The sequence below is a fragment of the Photinus pyralis genome, unplaced genomic scaffold (assembly GCF_008802855.1).
Source record: "Photinus pyralis isolate 1611_PpyrPB1 unplaced genomic scaffold, Ppyr1.3 Ppyr1.4_LG3b, whole genome shotgun sequence".
Classification (NCBI taxonomy): Eukaryota; Metazoa; Arthropoda; class Insecta; order Coleoptera; family Lampyridae; genus Photinus; species Photinus pyralis.
The window spans coordinates 13,984,691-14,004,348 of NW_022170510.1; the positions used below are offsets into that span (position 1 = coordinate 13,984,691).

General features: G+C 37.7%; 1 protein-coding gene across 1 annotated transcript; it reads right to left on the reverse strand.

Moving 5' to 3' along the window:
* Positions 1-1,783: 1,783 nt before the first annotated feature.
* LOC116166943 (major antigen-like) lies at positions 1,784-9,242 on the reverse strand. Its single transcript, XM_031482162.1, has 8 exons — positions 7,851-9,242; positions 3,504-3,737; positions 3,235-3,456; positions 2,891-3,094; positions 2,620-2,846; positions 2,117-2,573; positions 1,977-2,069; positions 1,784-1,930 (listed from the first exon to the last, which is right to left on the reverse strand). Exons 1-8 carry the CDS (start codon positions 8,979-8,981, stop codon positions 1,856-1,858), a joined length of 2,643 nt encoding a protein of 880 aa, XP_031338022.1. The 5' UTR covers positions 8,982-9,242; the 3' UTR covers positions 1,784-1,855.
* Positions 9,243-19,658: the final 10,416 nt, after the last annotated feature.

Genomic DNA, 19,658 nt, shown 5'->3' on the forward strand with positions numbered 1-19,658 from the left:
TTAATTTTGGTGCGTAGAATCCAAAACAATTCGCCGTCAATAACAAGGACTTATATTAAGAAGTTCTCAAAAGACTCACAGAGTCACCCGGCGTCCGACCAGAGATCCGGTCATCATATGATGATTCCACCAGGACAACGCACCGAGTCACTCCGCCTTCGTTGTCAATTCTTATTTGACCCAGGTCAGTGTTTCAACGGTGCCACAGCCCCGATGTAGTCCCGGCAGACTTCTTCTTGTTCCCAAGAGTAATAAATAAGGGAACTGAAAGGAAAGCATTTGGACAACATTAGAAAACCACGACGGGGTGCCTCAACAGCATTCGCCTACCCAGGGGGTATACAAACTCGTGGTGCACGATTTTCTTAGCGCGATGGCCATGGACTCGAATATGCACTATACTTTTTCTTTACTATAAGTAGCATACTATGGTTGAAATTTCTAAAACGTGTCTCCGTAAATAAGAACGTTGGCATTGCGCACTACATTTGATTTTTACAATATGTGATATGCTGGCCTTTATTTCCAGCTGTAGTTCAAATTTCAAAAAATATCACTACAAATAAGAAAGTTCTGGTTCTTACTATATGCGTTATAGCATCTGTGGTTAAAATTTCAAAAACAATATCTCAATAAATAAGAAAGTTGACATTTCTGCGCATATGCACATTAACCTTCAACAGTTCTCTTGGCTGAGGTACAAAAGAACGAACTAAATATATTGAAAACTGTAGTAGGCGAGACTTCAGACGGACGGATAAAGTGGCCATAAGAGCGCTTTCCAACATGAGTTGGGAAATGCGCTAAAAAGAAAACAATGGCACACAAGTGAGAAAGGAAATGTTCTGTTGCACGGTGGTACTTTATGCGAGATACTGTAACCGAGATACAGTCTGTCGTCAAAATTCGTGTCCAATACACTTCACATGGGCATTCTAAACTACTCTTATGCAATGAGATAGGTACTTTTTCAGTGCCAAAAGTATGACATTTTTTTCCTACTACACACACACTATTTTCAAAACGAAAAACCGCAAAACTCTAACCTCAACCCCCCCCCCCCCACCCTCCAGACTTTAGTATAGGGACAGCTAGAAGTAAAATCTAGTTATTTATTAAGAGTCTCATATAATAGTCACGACTACGACAAAGGTGTAAAAATGCAGTATGGGGTCTTATGGACTGCCTCTCTTACTATAGTTTGCGTCATTCTTCAATAATACTATCCTTGTTTCTAACCGCATTGATGTCAAATTGACATATGATTAAATGGAAGTATTAAAACAAAATGGGTGCGAACGCGATAGTCTCCTTGTGCCGTCATTGTCACATTTGGCAAGCATGTACTGTATGTCCATAAGCACCATACTGCATCGGGAGGTGCGAACGCGCTATAACAAGAGCACTTTTCAAAGTTTTCGCAATTTTCCGAATGTCTCTTCATTACAGGGTGCAATTTCGAATTTATCAAGCACACAATTTTAGGGTACTTGGGTATTGTTGATGACTCGAATTGTTGGGCAGTGCGATTAAAAATTAAATTCTGCATATACAGGGTGTCACCTTAACGCTGTAAATATTAACTCTGGTAGGCGCTTGTTGTTTCTTACGGTTTTAGCTTGAAGCCTTGCTATGAAACAGTAGTAAATATAACGCGATTGAATACTACACAAACTTGTGTTCGGTTTTTTGATATTATGTAACCGACCAATGTTCGCATTCCCAAACGCTGCGCCCCACTACTGTACCGAAACAAACTAATTTATCAACATGTATAAATTATGATTAATAAATAAAAATTGTATAAAAATAATGTCATGTATAAAAAATACTTATAGAATAAATTAAAAGTAATTCATTTCCACGGGGGTTTCCCGAATCGATCGCGCTGCCCCATCTTAGCAAATTTAGCTCCGTCAGTAAACTGAGCCTGAAAAATACAAGTGGATTAAACAATAGACATTCTTTCACCGTACATTTAGGTCTCCATTCTCGGGTGAATGCGGCTTTGATTTGTCACGTTTGGAATTTTGATCATCCGTCGGATTACCTGGCGATTTATTGAGGAGCTACAAACATAAAGCTAGTAAAAGAAATCGGTTAAAATGTACTAAACCATTTGGATGTATTTTTGCATCTCTTGATCGAGCTGTTGGCGCGTTTTCTGAGGCCTACTGGTCAGTGGGGTGGTCGCGCTTAGATTTAGGTCATCGTAGTCTTTTGGGGAGGCCAGATTTTTCTCAGCTTCGAACGGGTGAGGCTCCTCGCCGTGCAAGATTTCTTCCACGTTGTTGTACGATTTCGATTTTAAGGAGTTCAACTGATCGATGGTGGTTGTGCTTCTCTCTTGCGGAATGATGGGACTTTTGCTGTTAATTATCTTAAGCGCTTCCAGCCATTGCGCTTCCATTACTTTATGCAATTGCTTTGCGATGTGACTCTTACGTTCCTGTTGCTGCTGAAATTTAGACTGTAAAGTGTCAATTTGCTGCCTCATCTTCGATAGCTGTAAGTTATAGAGCTTCACTTCTTCTTTATGTTTTTCTTCAATTAAATGTATCTCCATGCCATGTCTAAAACAAGCAATTTGAATGATTACCCATTTCTCATGCGACATACTTTTCTTGTATTTGCTGAATGTGCATCGCTGCAGATCTGGCAACTGTCAACTCACGATTCTGCAATTCTTCTTGCAAAGAAGTTTCTGCTTTCTCCAACTGAACTTGGAATTCTCTCAGTTTCTCGCGTACCACCATCTCAACTTGATCCTGGTAAAAGTTTCTGAGTTCCATTTTCGATTGCTCCATTTTGGATTTACATGTTGCCAGTTCATCTCGAAGTGTTCTCTTAAAACGCACGTTTTATTTGGAACACCACACTACAAGTATACCTCGTTTTTTTTGCGCCCTTCTATGTCCGACACGAATGCTTTTTTTTCCTTTTCAATTTCTCTAATTCGTTCCAGTTCCTCATTTAGCTGCCGCTCAAGGTCTCTTTGGGTCAGCCTCATCGATGTTAGCTCCGTTTGACAGATTTCGACAGCTTTTTTACTTTGACTTACCTCCTTCCTTGCATCTGCCAGAATTGATTTACTCTTTAAAAAAATAAACCCTACTTATAACAACCTTCAAACTCAAATCTAAGATTAGCATACGGACCACGCATGTGCAGGTAAAAAAAACTAATTAATAGATAGACAATTGTTTGTAAATTGTAAAATTTCAGTATACAAACCTCACTTAACTCCGCTTCTCTTTCTGCTAGTATCCTTGAAAGATCATGTACATTTTCCTGTTCCAACTTGCAGCTCCCTCTCAATTCCCGACATTCCTTCTCCAACGATTGCACTTGATCGGCCAACACGTTATTCTCCTTTTCTAATGCGAGCAAGCGTTCGTGAGAGGTGTGCGCTAGAGTTAACGCCTTTGAAGATTCCTTTTCATAGAACCCGACTTTCTGCAAATAATAATCGGTAGTAGATAACAGTGGCAATCTGAGCCTACCTGAGCTGCTTCTGTGCTCTCCTGAGATAACTTATTCCGAAGATCGGTCACCAGTTGTTCTAAGCTGGCGTTCTTCTCGCACAGGTTATCGATCTTGGACGAAGATTCCTCCCAAGACTTGTGCAGTTGCGAAATTGCTTCATCCTTCGCCTTATCAACTTGGATCGCTACTGCTAGTCTTTCTTGCAGTTCCAGCGTTTTCAATTGGAGGTTTTGAATACGTTCTTCACAATGCTATTTTTAACAATACGTAAGTAGAGGTGTAGAATAGGTTTTCGGAGGAGTGTCCACTTTCCGCAATACATGAACATGTTTACCAGGTAATGAGCCTTTTCTTTTAAAATAAATGACAAAAGAAAGGTAATGGAAGTTTATTAATAGTTTCTGGTAGTCCTGCTGGTAGTCTCATTCACAAATGATGATCCTACTCGTCATCCGATCTCTACTTCCATCAAAAACAGATATTATATACTCAAACTTAATAACAACCTGCAAAGTGTGCAGACAATCATTTCAGTACGAGGGGAAACTACAGATAAAAGGAGGGATAAATGAGGGTGTACATACTGCTGTGTAAGCAACGCCCTGTACACTTTATTTCTGCCTCAACACCGACACTAATGATAGAACATCCTATATATGAAAATATTTCAATTTTAAATGCCAATTCGGCGGATTATTTACAAATACGCACAGAGTTGGTTTGTTTTATTTGAATTTATATTTCAGTGTTTGTTTTTCCTCTTAGAAATATGGTAGATGCGTCATTTTGCGCTTTTGTACACATCTGATCGTTGCGATAAGAAGTCTTATCAGGCGAAAATTAATTGACGCACGTGTTTTCTCTGTTAAGAGCATTGCGTGTTTAATTTGGTAGAAGTGGAGCGTTTGGCGCGTTCCGTTGTGATTGGCCATTAATTTAGAACTTTTTTAAAGAAGGAGTTTATTTTATGGTGGAAGTAGTGTTTGTTTAAATACGAGAGACAACGAGAAAACGCGGCTGTTGCTGCTGTGAGTTTTCGCGACGGTTTGCCGATTTGAAAAAGAAAGCACTGTTTTATCTGAAAGAATATTAGGAAACTGTGCATCTTAAATTTGAAAGTTTCTTGTCAGAAATTAGTTCTGATGTAAAAAAGATGGCACTGGTATTATTTTTAGCATTTTTCTTCTTTCTGTTAAGTTAGCGAGACACCTTATCAAAAAATCAGGAAGTGCTGAATTTGCCGCTTTTCTTCGATTAGTTGCGAAGCTTTTCGCACTTTTAACAATAACAAATTTATATCAACTTAGCCAGACACAGATGTTCAAAAATATAAGGGAGCCAAAAATTTTTTATTTCCACAGTCTACAATTAAATAGTAACAAAACGCGGCAAGTCTTGTACTGCTTTTTCCTCCGCTTTTTCTATATGGCCTGATATTAGGGATATCCGCTTGCCAAAAATTTTTATTTTCGTAACTAAATTAGAGAGCAAACAGATACACTAATGGAGCCACTACTTCTTCCATGCTAAAGTGGTGGATGTTACATAAAGATGCTCGATAAAAAAAGGCATATGATTAATATCTCATGCGTTTTGTTACCGCATATGTTGCAATGGCAATATACACCTAGCTACTGAATAATACACATTTGTTCATTGTTCACATTTATAAGTACTGTAACAAATAGTCGAGTCGCCATAAAAAATTAGTCATTAGCGATAATGAAAGCGGGTTTGGCGCATTATTTCCGGGAAATATAACGTGTGAATCGAGAAAGTTCTAGAATATTCGAGAACGTTCAATAATTTTCTAGAAAGATGGGCGTTTGTAATATAAGCAAATTGAATTGTGTATCAGCAGTACCATCGGTGCGAAGTAAAGTATTAGGCGCCCGCTTGCGTTATGTTATAAATTGTAAGTGATAAATAATAATGACTGTTATAAATTAATCCATTTCAAGACTACTGTATCAAAATGTATTGTTAGTTAATTGTAAATAAGGCAAGAGATTCATTTTGAGGGTTCGAAAGACGGCTTTATCAGGATCTAGGATACATTCTATTTTGCGAAAAAAATCCTGCCACTGCAAAGCAAGATTTTGCTGATGAACCATTGCCATGCTTTCTTTGAAAAATCTCCCTATTGTATGGGAACTAAATTATTTATGCCCGTTTGCACCGATAAATTTAAGCGGAGCTTAGCTTAAGCGTCCCTTAAAATCCATGGCAACGATTATTGAGACAATGGTTGCCATGGATTTTTAAGGGACGCTTAAGCTAAGCTCCGCTTAAATTTGTCGGTGCAAACGGGCATTAATCTACTTCCATTAAATATTACGACAAGTGGTATACAACAATTAAAAAAACTACTCAAGTATTCCTTACAAAAGAGGGCATTTTACAGTATTAATGAATTTATACAAGAGTCCCAAAACTCATTTGATCCTAATTAATCTGTGATATGTATGCACCTGACGCTTCTATAATTGTAACAACAATTTTTTAAAGAAATAGATTAAAATAAAAAAAAATAAAAAAACAAAAGTAAATGTATATACAGGGTGACACTTTTAAAACTTTCAATGGGCGATATCGTTTTTTATATTAGAGGTATCACAAAATGGCCAAAACCGTTTCGGTAGAATCGAGGGGGAAGCAAAATGGTCGTATAAAGAAGGAACCAACTTCAACCTCGTACCCCCCGCCACCCCATGCCTAAATTTTGAATTGTGACGTATCACTTGTGATACATCATTGGAAAGCTCTTAAAAAATGCTTTTCAGAAATACCATACACTGGTGCATTTAAACTGCCCATTCACAATTTATGTAATAAAAATGAGTAATTTGAGTATTTGATGAATTTGTCAGTGTTTGAAATAAAAAAAAATTTCTTAGATCTAGTGATGCTTTGGAAAAACAATGACAGCAATTTTTAGTAAATAATAATTTTCTATTGCTTTATTTGTTGATCGGTTATTATTATTTTAGTCTCGTTTTTAGTATTTCTTGGCAAGAAAATTACAAATTTTGAATTTAACTAAAGATTTCATAATGGTGTACACGTTAGCCGAAAGAGTTGAAATTATTTTCATCTATGGTTCTGAAGCGCGATCTGCATTTAGAACAGCAGCTGTTTTTAATGCCCGACACCCAGAACGACGTGTCAGTCACACTTATGTTGCAATGTTAGTGACTAAATTTGAAGAAACTGGGTCAGTGGAAAATAAGAAAAGAGACGGACCAAGAATATTGGATGAGCTACTCAGATTGAAGTTTTAGGTCATTTTGCTGCAAACCCAACATCATCTATTCGAAAAGCATCGACTATGACCGGACTTTCGCGAGAAACTGTACGACGAACTCTTAAGGTGCACAAATTCTACCCTTATAAGATGCAGATTGTACAGGAACTAACCGAAGACGACTCCGATCGAAGAATCCAATTTTGTGAAATAATGGCCGAGAATATTCAAAATAATCCGGAACTGGTTAAAAACATTTGTTTTAGTGATGAATGTACATTCTTTTTAAATGGAAATGTGAACAAACATAATTGCCGGTATTGGGACGATAAAAAATCCTCATCTTTTTCGCGAGGGGCATACTCAACGGCCCCAAAAAATTAACGTCTGGGCAGGTATCTTAGGTGATAGCTGCATTGGTCCTCTGTTTATCGAAGGAAATTTAACTGGAGATACTTACCTAAACATGCTACAAAATACCGTCGAGCCTCTCATCACTCATGAAATAGAGAATCAAATAAATCCAATTGACGGAAACATGAATTTGATTGAAGATTTCATACATTTTCAACAAGATGGGGCTCCTCCTCATTAGTCTATGGCTGTTCGTGAATTTTTAGATGAGAAATTTCCGGGACAGTGGATAGGACGAAGAGGTCCTATAGAATGGCCAGCACGATCTCCAGATCTGACACCATTGGATTTCTTTCTTTGGGGTCATTTAAAATCGGTTGTGTACAAAACTGAACCAGCTTCCATAAATGATCTTCGCTACCGGATAGTCAGGGAGTGCCGTTCACTTTCCAGGGAAGTTTTAAAAACTGTTAGAAATGAATTTCAAAACCGTTTGTGGTATTGTTTAGAACAAAACGGTGAACATTTTGAACAATATATAATATATATACCAAAGAGAGTAGCTCGGGGAGTAAGTACCTACACCTACTGTTCAATTGATTTTCTTTTTCCAAAGATCGATGTCTGTTCTAGCAACTACCAGAAACTCATCATTTCATAAAATTCTGCAACTGCTGTGACAATCACACGTATAAATTTCCCAGATAAATGTACATTTTGGATCGGAGTGAACAACCCCCTCCCCCCACCCCCCTGCAATACTTACTTGTCTACGCATCTTCTCCTCTTGTAATTTATTAATAAATCTATATCGATCGGCATGTTGTAAATCTCCGCCACCTCCCCACAAATCCGAAAGGCTCATTAAAGCCAGATTATTTTTGGTGACCGGTTCGAAGTCCGAAGAATTTCCGCTTCTTTGAGAGTTAAGGTTCTGCGATCGACTGTCCAAGCTCGAGTGTAGAGTGTTGTGCGATAATAGCCGTTTGTGTGTGTTGAGTACGTGCGCCGCATTCGCGTGAATAGCACTCGGTCCGATACTCGTTCGATATGCGGTGGTCTGTGTGGAGTCTGTGCTTAGAGATGGATTGCCGCTATAAGCGGATTCGGAGTGCTGTGTGGACAGCTCTGGCACGATCCCCGTTGTTGTCAATATGTGGAAATGTTGCGGATCTCGATCGCTGGTTTCTCCCTTGTGAGTGTCTTTATATAAATACTCGCGCATTCCCATACCACGATCCGGCACAGATTCAATTGTATCACCCGCCGCCCATGTGTTCTCTTTTAAACATACACTTTCACTTTCATCCAATTTCTGACATTTTTGAGCTTCGACGGAATCTAGCAAGCGATCTATGTCTCTCGAACTGTCAACTTTTGAAACGGCTGCAAATTGTGGATTTAAATTTCTTGCGGTCTGATACTTTTGAATTGTTTTCACGTTGGATATAAAAGTATCAATTTCGTTAAGCATTTCTGTCTGTGCGGTCGACGGTTTCGAGCGAACTTCATTCTGAACATGTATTTTTGGCTTAATAGGCGAATATTGTGTAGTACTTGGTGTGTTAGGTAATGAGCTTAATCTATAAGATTTTTGCGGAGTAGTTTGATTGGTCCTCTGGTAGAGTTCTCGTGAAAGATCTTCCAAACTGTTGTACTTACGGGTACCAGACATTAATCGAGTAGATTTGATATGCTCAGTAAAGTTATCTAGGCTAGAACTTGGAGTCGAAATGGAATTCACACGCGTTTCAAGATTACTAACTTGCGTTATTAAACTATCTACAATTCTGTAGTATGGTCCGTAGGGTTTCGCTGCATCTTCTGCATCAGAATGTATTGTAAACAGATCGGGAGGTATCAGAAGTAGATTGTCCGTATCATCTGAATCGCTCATACCTTACAGAGTTATTGCAAAGAAATCTCCTAAGCGAAATCATCACTAATAATGCAAGAATTGAGAATTTCTTAAAAAATATTAATTTGTTTGTTTATTGTGGTTATTCACCTTGACAGCAACAACACTGACATGCAAGACACCTGACGGCTGACAACCGAACTGAATACATACTAATTTATTTATACTTGTCACTTTTTATACTGGCATTCAGTTTTCTTACAACACTGCAATAGAACAAATTTGAAGCTCTAACTTATCTGATTTCATTAATTTAAGTAATAAGAAAGAAAATGTTGAATATTTGTTTATGTCAGTGTAGAGCGTAATAATGATGAAATTGACAATTTGTTAAATTAGGCAACCAACATGACTTACAGTCGCTCTCAAATGGCAGGTTTTGCAGGGTATCAGTATTATCATTGAATTTAGTTATAAATTCAATGGTATTATTTATAACTCATTCCATTTGCTCTAACGCAATTGCAGTCTATACCAAGGATACAAATGTGTATCTCCTTACCTGCCTTGTTCGCAAACAGCAGGCTACCCATGGCACCACAGGCGAGTTGGAACAAGAGTGTAATGTAAATTTATTGCCCGATTCAATTATATCAATTGTTGCTTAAACAACGTTATCTAGACGTTATTTCGGTCTAACAACCAAAAATAATGACAGGACATCCTGTATATGAGAATATGTCAATTGTTAAGGGTAAAGCTTTGTATTTGAATTTGTGTTATTTTTCCTTTTAAAATTGTTTGTAATTGCGTTTTATTTTCTTGCTTATCGCATTTGTAAATTGTTTATTTAGATTTGTGTGTTTGATAGTGGAATTCATAGATATTACTTAAGTTAGACTTACACTTTACTAAAGTGCACACATTAGTTTAGTTTAAGCAGAAATTTACTGCTAGTATTCCTACTTAACTGTCCGTATTTCGCGTATTGCTAGGTACGCGTTACGTTAAGTATGAGTAAAGTGTAAGTCTAACTTAAGTAATATTATAAATTTCACCCTTAAATGCAATTGGTAAAGCAAAAACAGTATAATCTATCATCATTCACTGGCCATCCTTCTAACTATGACAATTCAAAGGGCGGTAACTTTAGAACTAGTAGCCCAATCTTGGAACTAACCTTCATTTTTTCCAAAAATCGACTGCATCAAAATTTCTCGGGAAAACACTTTTTCTTATTAATTTTGGTGCGTAGAATCCAAAACAATTCGTACTTTTTCGATCAGATTTCTCAATCGAAAGTTATAGACTAGAAACCAATTTCGAAAGAAAATTCAAAGGGCGGTAACTTTTGAACTAGTAGCCCAATCTTGGAACTGTTTGAAATTATGGTTTCCACAGGGCACGTTCTATAAGAAAAATTTTTTTCCGGGACGATCTGAGACAATTTTTTTTTCGTGGCAAAAAAAAAGGCAATGTAAAACCTTCCTTTTTTCCAAAAATCGACTGCACCAAAATTTCTCGGGAAAACACTTTTTCTTATTAATTTTGGTGCGTAGAATCCAAAACAATTCGTACTTTTTCGATCAGACTTCTCAATCAAAAGCTATAGGCTAGAAACCAATTTCGAAAGAAAATTCAAAGGGCTGTAACTTTTGAACTAGTAGCCCAATCTTGGAACTGTTTGAAATTATGGTTTCTACAGGCCACATTCTATAAGCAAATTTGTTTCCGGCTCGATCTGAGACAATTTTTTTTTCGGGCCTCAAAAAAAGGCAGTGTATAACCTTCCTTTTTTACCAAAAATCGACTACACCAAAATTTCTCGGGAAAACACTTTTTCTTATTAATTTGGGTGCGTAGAATCCAAAACAATTCGTACTTTTTCGATCAGACTTCTCAATCAAAAGTTATAGACTAGAAACCAATTTCGAAAGAAAATTCAAAGGGCTGTAACTTTTGAACTAGTAGCCCAATCTTGGAACTGTTTGAAATTATGGATTCTACAGGCCACGTTCTATAAGAAAAATTTTTTCCCAGGACGATCTGAAACAATTTTTTTGTGGCAATTAAAAAGGTAGTGTATTACCTTCCTTTTTTCCAAAAATCGACTGCACCAAAATTTCTCGGGAAAACACTTTTTCTTATTAATTTTGGTACGTAGAATCCAAAACAATTCGTACTTTTTCGATCAGACTTCTCAATCAAAAGTTATAGACTAGAAAGAAACCAATTTCGAAAGAAAATTCAAAGGGCTGTAACTTTTGAACTAGTAGCCCAATCTTGGAACTGTTTGAAATTATGGATTCTACAGGCCACGTTCTATAAGAAAAATTTTTTTCCGGGACGATCTGAGACAATTTTTTTTTCGTGGCAAAAAAAAGGCAGTTATTATTACCTTCCTTTTTTCCAAAAATCGACTGCACCAAAATTTCTCGGGAAAACACTTTTCTTATTAATTTTGGTACGTAGAATCCAAAACAATTCGTACTTTTTCGATCAGACTTCTCAATCAAAAGTTATAGACTAGAAACCAATTTCGAAAAAAAATTCAAAGGGCTGTAACTTTTGAACTAGTAGCCCAATCTTGGAACTGTTTGAAATTATGGATTCTACAGGCCACATTCTATAAGAAAATTTTTTTCCGGGTCGATCTGAGACAATTTTTTTTTCGGGCTCAAAAAAAGGCAGTGTATAACCTTCCTTTTTTACCAAAAATCGACTGCACCAAAATTTCTCGGGAAAACACCTTTTCTTATTAATTTTGGTGCGTAGAATCCAAAACAATTCGTACTTTTTCGATCAGACTTCTCAATCAAAAGTTATAGACTAGAAAGAAACCAATTTCGAAAGAAAATTCAAAGGGCTGTAACTTTTGAACTAGTAGCCCAATCTTGGAACTATTTGAAATTATGGATTCCACAGGCCACGTTCTATAAGAAAAATTTTTTTCCAGGACGATCTGAAACAATTTTTTTTGTGGCAATTAAAAAGGTAGTGTATTACCTTCCTTTTTTCCAAAAATCGACTGCACCAAAATTTCTCGGGAAAACACTTTTTCTTATTAATTTTGGTACGTAGAATCCAAAACAATTCGTACTTTTTCGATCAGACTTCTCAATCAAAAGTTATAGACTAGAAAACCAATTTCGAAAGAAAATTCAAAGGGCTGTAACTTTTGAACTAGTAGACAAATCTTGGAACTGTTTGAAATTATGGATTCTACAGGCCACGTTCTATAAGAAAAATTTTTTTCCGGAACGATCTGAGACAATTTTTTCTTCGGGGCAAAAAAAAGGCAGTGTATAACCTTCCTTTTTTCAAAAAATCGACTGCGCCAAAATTTCTCGGGAAAACACTTTTTCTTATTAATTTTGGTGCGTAGAATCCAAAACAATTCATACTTTTTCGATCAGACTTCTCAATCAAAAGTTATAGACTAGAAACCAATTTCGAAAGAAAATTCAAAGGGCTGTAACTTTTGAACTAGTAGCCCAATCTTGGAACTGTTTAAAATTATGGATTCTACAGGCCACATTCTATAAGAAAATTTTTTTCCGGGTCGATCTGAGACAATTTTTCTTGAGGGGCTCAAAAAAAAGGCAGTGTACAACCTTCCTTTTTTACCAAAAATCGACTGCACCAAAATTTCTCGGGAAAACACTTTTTCTTATTAATTTTGATGCGTAGAATCCAAAACAATTCGTACTTTTTCGATCAGACTTCTCAATCAAAAGTTATAGACTAGAAACCAATTTCGAAAGAAAATTCAAAGGGCTGTAACTTTTGAACTAGTAGCCCAATCTTGGAACTGTTTGAAATTATGGATTCTACAGGCCACATTCTATAAGAAAATTTTTTTTCCGGGTCGATCTGAGACAATTTTTTTTTCGGGGAAAAAAAGGCAGTGTATAACCTTCCTTTTTTACCAAAAATCGACTACACCAAAATTTCTCGGGAAAACACTTTTTCTTATTAATTTTGGTGCGTAGAATCCAAATCAATTCGTACTTTTTCGATCAGACTTCTCAATCAAAAGTTATAGACTAGAAACCAATTTCGAAAGAAAATTCAAAGGGCTGTAACTTTTGAACTAGTAGCCCAATCTTGGAACTGTTTGAAATTATGGATTCTACAGGCTAGGTTCTATAAGAAAAATGTTTTTTCGGATTGATCTGAGAAAATTTTTTTTTCTGGGCAAAAAAAAGGCAGTGTATAACCTTCCTTTTTTCCAAAAATCGACTGCCCCAAAATTTCTCGGGAAAACACTTTTTCTTATTAATTTTGGTGCGTAGAATCCAAAACAATTCGTACTTTTTCGATCAGAGTTCTCAATCAAAAGTTATAGACTAGAAACCAATTTCGAAAGAAAAAGAAGAACGAAGAAAGAAAGAAAAGGTAACCGAATCATCGATTTACTGGGGGGGGGGGCGGCGCTACTGCCCCATACCTTGGTCGTTTTCTTATTCTATTTGCCCCGTGCTCATAGTGGTCCTTCGTTACTCTCCTATGCCATCCAGACACTTCCCTGTATCGCATCCACGGCCTCGTTCCTACCACCTGTCCTATTTAGGCGTTGTTGAAATACCACTCCCCTTCTATTTAGCTTACGATTTACCTCTTCCCCCCCAGAGTGTCCTTGGAAGTTAACTCCAGTATGTCAGAATCAGAGATCATCGCGCTAAAAGCGACTCGGCGGTTGCGTGGCAAACCTACCAGAAGTCACTCATCTTCGTCACTCTCACTGGAAGCCTAAGAGAGGTGTCGAAAGGTCAGTTGAACACAACATGTAACAGAATACGACGATAGACGTGGGGGCACCATAATAGATTAGTCATCGGCGATAAGAAACTAAAGCGGATGTGACGCATTCTTTCCGCGAAATATGACGTGTGTGTTCGCGAACATTCTAGAATATTCGGGAGCGTTCGAGAACTTTCGGGAAAGATGGCCGAAGTGACATATTAAGCATCCGCTCGTGTTATGATATAAATTATGGGGGATAAATTAATCCACTATAAGTTTATTGAAAAATTGTAATTAAATTTACGTTACAGTATGTTAATTTCGGACAAGTTTTCCAATTGCTTTAAATTGATATCATAAACAGTCCGAAATTATTTACTGGGATCCGACGGGGATGCAAGTAAAAAGTGATTATGTACGTTAACTTTCAACACCTAATTACTTACAATGCGAAACTTTTAAGCGATGGCAGAACTTTCGCCTTTCAATGGAATTTTCGGTAGTGGAATGCGCGAATTTTGGTTTCAGTTAATTGCAACAACAATTCTGTATCTGACAGCGTTAAAAATTTCACTTTCACCCCTGCGATGTATCAGAAACTTAACGTGCAGGTTATCTGTCAAAAAACGTTATTTAGTAACGTTTTACAGACGTTAAGTTTAACGTTAGTGATATATAACAGGGCTGGAAGTCCCTAAAAGCGGCGTTAATCAATTTGTTATGCTCTGTAGTAGAAGATGGCAGCGATGCAGCTATGACAATGGAGGGGGATGAAGGAAGTTAAAATGCAATATAGTAAGGGAGTAAAGTGGTGAAGGAATTGACCAGAGGGATGATGAGGTACAGTAAAGAAACTTAATGGGCAGACTAGAGAAGGGGTGAAGAAGAGAATCGGAGGTTGAATTGAAAATTGACAATAAACAAACTAATTCATTCAAAAAATTAAAGAACTCTTCCACGATTAATCGTTTGCTCCATTAAAATCTCCTGGACTACCTTTACGCTCTCACGATTTTCTTTTCTTTGATCTTAGCTATTTAGATTAAGGCAAACGGAACCAACGGAATTTCTGTGACCTGCCTCACCCTTAAACCAATGGTAGACCAGCGTCTTTTGTTTGCAGTGAATTTTTTGTCTCGACCAAAACAGAAGAACCGAAACAATAAAGTTTTCTACTGCATTGGTAGCAATCCATCCGTTTTAGGTGCGCAAGTTTATCGTTAATAACTTGACCGGAGCCCAATATTCGTTATACATGCAATTTTACTCATACATACACTTCAAAACGGGTCCCCCGCGGAAAAGTGATCAGAATAATGACTGTGGAGAAGGAGTGTGGTGGTGAAAAGACAGAAAAGTAGCAGGGAAGGAGTACAAAAGTTAGGAAAGATCAGTTGTGAAAGAGCAAAACGGATAATAGCACTAGTACAGCAGATAACAGAAGAGTAGCAGAGGAGTGGAAGAGACAGGTGAAGCAAATGGTTAACAAAGGAGAAGGATACACAGGGAACGTGAAAAATCAGAGATAGAGCTCTACGATAGTGACGTTCATTCTACATCTCGGAAAGCACACACTAACTTGGAAATAGACTAAGGCAGTAGTACTCTAATTCACAATAAAATGACCAGGTGCCTCGCATATGTTGCAGTGAGCGGTACCATTGTAGCTAAAAAAACGCACGGTATTAAAGAGAAATCAGATGCTGTTGTCTCGGCTGTTGTTGGGTCTACTCCTGGGAGTACATCCCGAACCCGGAAGTTTCTGTATCATGAAAGCGAGATGCCGAATGTCGTAGAATTATTAAAATTCCCTTACGATCGAAATAAAGTCGTAATAAAACTTGAAACGAGATTCATCCCCGACAATAAATCCAAGTCCCTACACTTGTATTATCATTATCTGGAACGCTTAATGAAATTTTACTCCGTAGGAAATGCATAATGTATTTCCGCCCCCTAATTGTATAAATTCTCGGTGGAGGCCCTACAAGGGACTCTGTATCATAAATTTAACTACCATCTTAGCCTGGGCGAGACGCGCGATAACGCGATAGGTCCGTGTTGACGCGACGCTTGAAAGGTGGAGGACGTTTTTATTACCCCAACCTTCGCACAATTTTGCGGCGAATCGGGGATGTATCGCGAACGTGTTTTCGATTTTCGGTGGACCCGTGCATATTTCATGCGAGAATCGTCCCGCGCGAAATCGATTTCGGACCCTCGTCCGAAGAGAAAGTAATCTTGTCGTTCGTCTAATGTAAAACGTATGTCGGTAAACAAAATGGAGGTCGTATTCGCACGCCGGTCCATTTATTAGTTCATCCCCGAAAAATAAAACACAATTTTCAAGGTATTTTTAGGCTTTCATTTATTTTCAAGTGGGTGCCTTGTCACGGAATTGATAAAATTTCAATTTGTACCACTTTATCGCATTTCGATGTTTTATTGGAAAAAGGGTGAACTTTAATTTAGATCCAAAAAGTAGGCCATTCCGTTGAGCATTGAACTTTTAATAGCAGGCACGAAGCGCGTTTTCGCGACTCTAGTTACCGATGGGAACGCTCTCGATTTTAAAGGAATGTGACTGGAAGTGAGAGGTATCTCAATAAACAAGATCGGTATTGAAAGAGTATTGGGGAGGATGAGTTTATTTCTCACAAAACTCTACCTTTTTAAAAACTCCAAAACACTTAAGATATATTTCCTGGTTTTTCCAGACCAGAGACTTGAATCCCTTTTCCATTTATTTTCCAGTTCCAGTTCTGGTTTCCAGTTTATAATTCATTTATTAAATTCTGACCCGACCCGATAACTTTATTAAGTTTTGGCCCCGTTGCCCATCTTACTTGCTTACTGTGGACACATTGACATTTTGGGTTTGTGCATTAGGTCGGTAGACCTGACTCAAACACTATTGCCATTGTCCTCCGTGAATGCTGGGAGATTCAACAGGTCCTTTATTTACTGTTGCGTTCTTTACCTCTTGATTTTCTATCTTGTGTTCCTTTTCCCATCTTTCATTTAATTTCTGTTCTGACAATAAAATCTTCCCTCAATATTAGCTCCTCCTCCCCCATTTCGTCTCTTATTTTCCATCTTATTTTTTCCCTGATCCCTTTTTACCCCATTTTGCTCTTTCCTCTTCCCAAATTGATTCTTCCATATATATACATTCGGAATCCTGTTTATTTTCTCCCAGTTTTTTTTGTTTTATCCATAATCCTACTATTCTCATGACATCATAACTATCTTCTTACAAACTCTCAAAATTGAGCATCTTTACCAGCTACTCCTCCTAGATTCCAGAATAACATTTTCACGTTTCGCTTTTCGATTTTTATTTGGTCTTTCTTTTTCTTTTGTTGTTTGCTCCTGCATCCCTTTGCCCCTCTCCCCCTCCATATATCTTACCTTTTTATGTTAGTTTCCCCCCCAAACCCTGCACTCTTCATCTTGTACCATTACTTTCCTATCCACCTTACTTTGTTGTGAGTCCGTTAGCTTGCCCCCCCCCCCCCCACTGAGAGATTTGATAGCCGTATTATTTTAAAATGTATGCGCTCGTTATGCGCTCATATGCGCCATCGATAATAACTCTTGCGCCGTTATCGTTTTTTAGAAATCCGAAAAAACATTTAGGGGGGGCCAATGAACGGAGCCCCCTCCCCCCAGTACGTATTTTGTCGCTTGTAACTAGGTCACCTGATACACTTGGTTATGCGTTCAATTGCGCCACTTGAATTAAAGCTAGCGCCATTACGGTTAAGCCGTGACAAATTTTCATAAAGCGGGGGGGCCAACTTAACGTTTTTAAAAGTTACTTTTTTTTAACATCTTTTCTAACGAAATTGTACTCTCAGGTATGCGCTGAAATGCGCCGTAAAAAGATATCTTTGCGCCATTATTGTTTTTGGGTTATCCTTAAATATATTTGGGAGGGGCCAAGTGAACGGAACCCCCCCCTCCCCCGTACGTATTTTGTCGCTTGTAACTAGGTCACCTGATACATCTGGTTATGCGCTCAATTGTGCCACTTGAATTAAAGCTAGCGCCATTAAGGTTAAGCCGTGACAAATTTTCAAAAAGCGGGGGGGGGGGCCAACTTAACGTTTTAAAAGTTACTTTTCTTAACATCTTTTCTAACGAAGAATTGTACTTCTCAGGTATGCGCTGAAAATGCGCCGTAAAAAAGTATCTTTCGCGCCATTTTGTTTTTTGGTTATCCTTAAATATATTTGGGGGAGAGGGGGGCCAAGTTGAACGGAAATCTTCCCATAACGCATTTCGGGTGAACCGGTTTTGTGCCACTTGATTACATCTGGTTATGAGCTCAATTGCGCCACTTGAATTAAAACTAGCGCCATTACGGTTAAGCCATAAAAAAATTTTCAAAAGTGGGGGGGGCTAACTTAACGTTTTCAAAAGTTACGTTTTTTAACATGTTTTTTCTACTACATCGTACCTTTCATCATGCGCTAAAATGCACCGTAAACATAAATGTTTGCGCCATTATAGTGTTTCTGAAACACTATAACAACCGTTTTCAAGTAATCAATTATCAAAGTACCATCTGCATCCACCATTTCTTTTCTTAAAGTCAAAATAATTTAAAAAGCATAAATGGTAGAAATCGACATATCAAAAGAACTGAAATTTCACGTAGAATCCAAAAATGTAATAAAAAATAGGGGTTGCCATTTAAAATAACGAAGTTACTAGCCACTTCCGGTATTTCCGGAAGTGCGCCCATTTTGAAAATATTGTACATCGATTCGACCTTCGGAGTAACTCCTAAGTACAAATTTTTAAAAACCTACCTATTTTACTTTCCCAGAAACGTTTAACTAAAGCTCCCAAAAAAACACCCTGTATAGTGTTTCTGAAACACTATAATGGCGCAAACATTTATGTTTACGGTGCATTTTAGCGCATGATGAAAGGTACGATGTAGTAGAAAAAACATGTTAAAAAACGTAACTTTGAAAACGTTAAGTTAGCCCCCCCCCCGCTTTTTAAAATTTTTTTGTCATAACCGTAATGGCGCTAGCTTTAATTCAAGTGGCGCAATTGAGCGCATAACCAAATGTATCAGGTGACCTAATTACAAGCGACAAAATACGTACTGGTGGGGGGGGGGGCTACGTTCACTTGGCCTCCCAAATGTTTGTTCGGATTTTTAAAAAACGATAATGGCGCAAGAGTTATTCTATAACTATCTTCTTACAAACTCTCAAAATTGAGCATCTTTACCAGCTAGTCCTCCTACATCCCAGAAAAACATTTTCACGTTTCGCTTTTCCATTTTTATTTGGTCTTTCTTTTTCTTTTGTTGTTTGCTCCTGCATCCCTCTGTCCCTTTCTCCCTCCATATATCTTTTTATGTTAGTTTCCCCTCCAAACCCTGTACTCTTTCTTCATCAAGTACCATTGGTTTCCTATCCACCTTCTCTTTCCGCAACCTCTCTACTTTCTCTCTGTACACTTCTTTCTTCATATGTCAACTCGTCATCTATGTATATCCCGCTCCGCCGTAACTTTCCTTTCCCCAGCTCTCTCCCCCTCTCTCTTTCCATTTTTCCATCTGTACTTTCTTTATCGTTATGTTGCTCTTTATTTTTTCTTCTTCTCTTCTTTGATTTTCTTCTTGAGTTTTTCATTTCCATAACTTTTTTCATTGTTCCATTTCACTTCCCTTCTCTTCATTTCCTCCACTCTTTTTATTTCATCCTTTATTTCTTAATTTCTCCATTACTTTTTCTATGTATTTCCCTTGTTTTTCCCCTCAATTCCCTCCCTCCCCCTTTTTCTATTCCTCGCCCTCTCCTTGCCTGGTGTGTTGCCTATCCGCACCACGCGTCGGAATTGTCGAATAAATGGATTTTCACAGTATTTCTCTAACTTTTTCTCAATGCTGATGACTTTTATTTACTTTAGCAATGGACACATGACCTAGTTTTGATAGTAAAATCC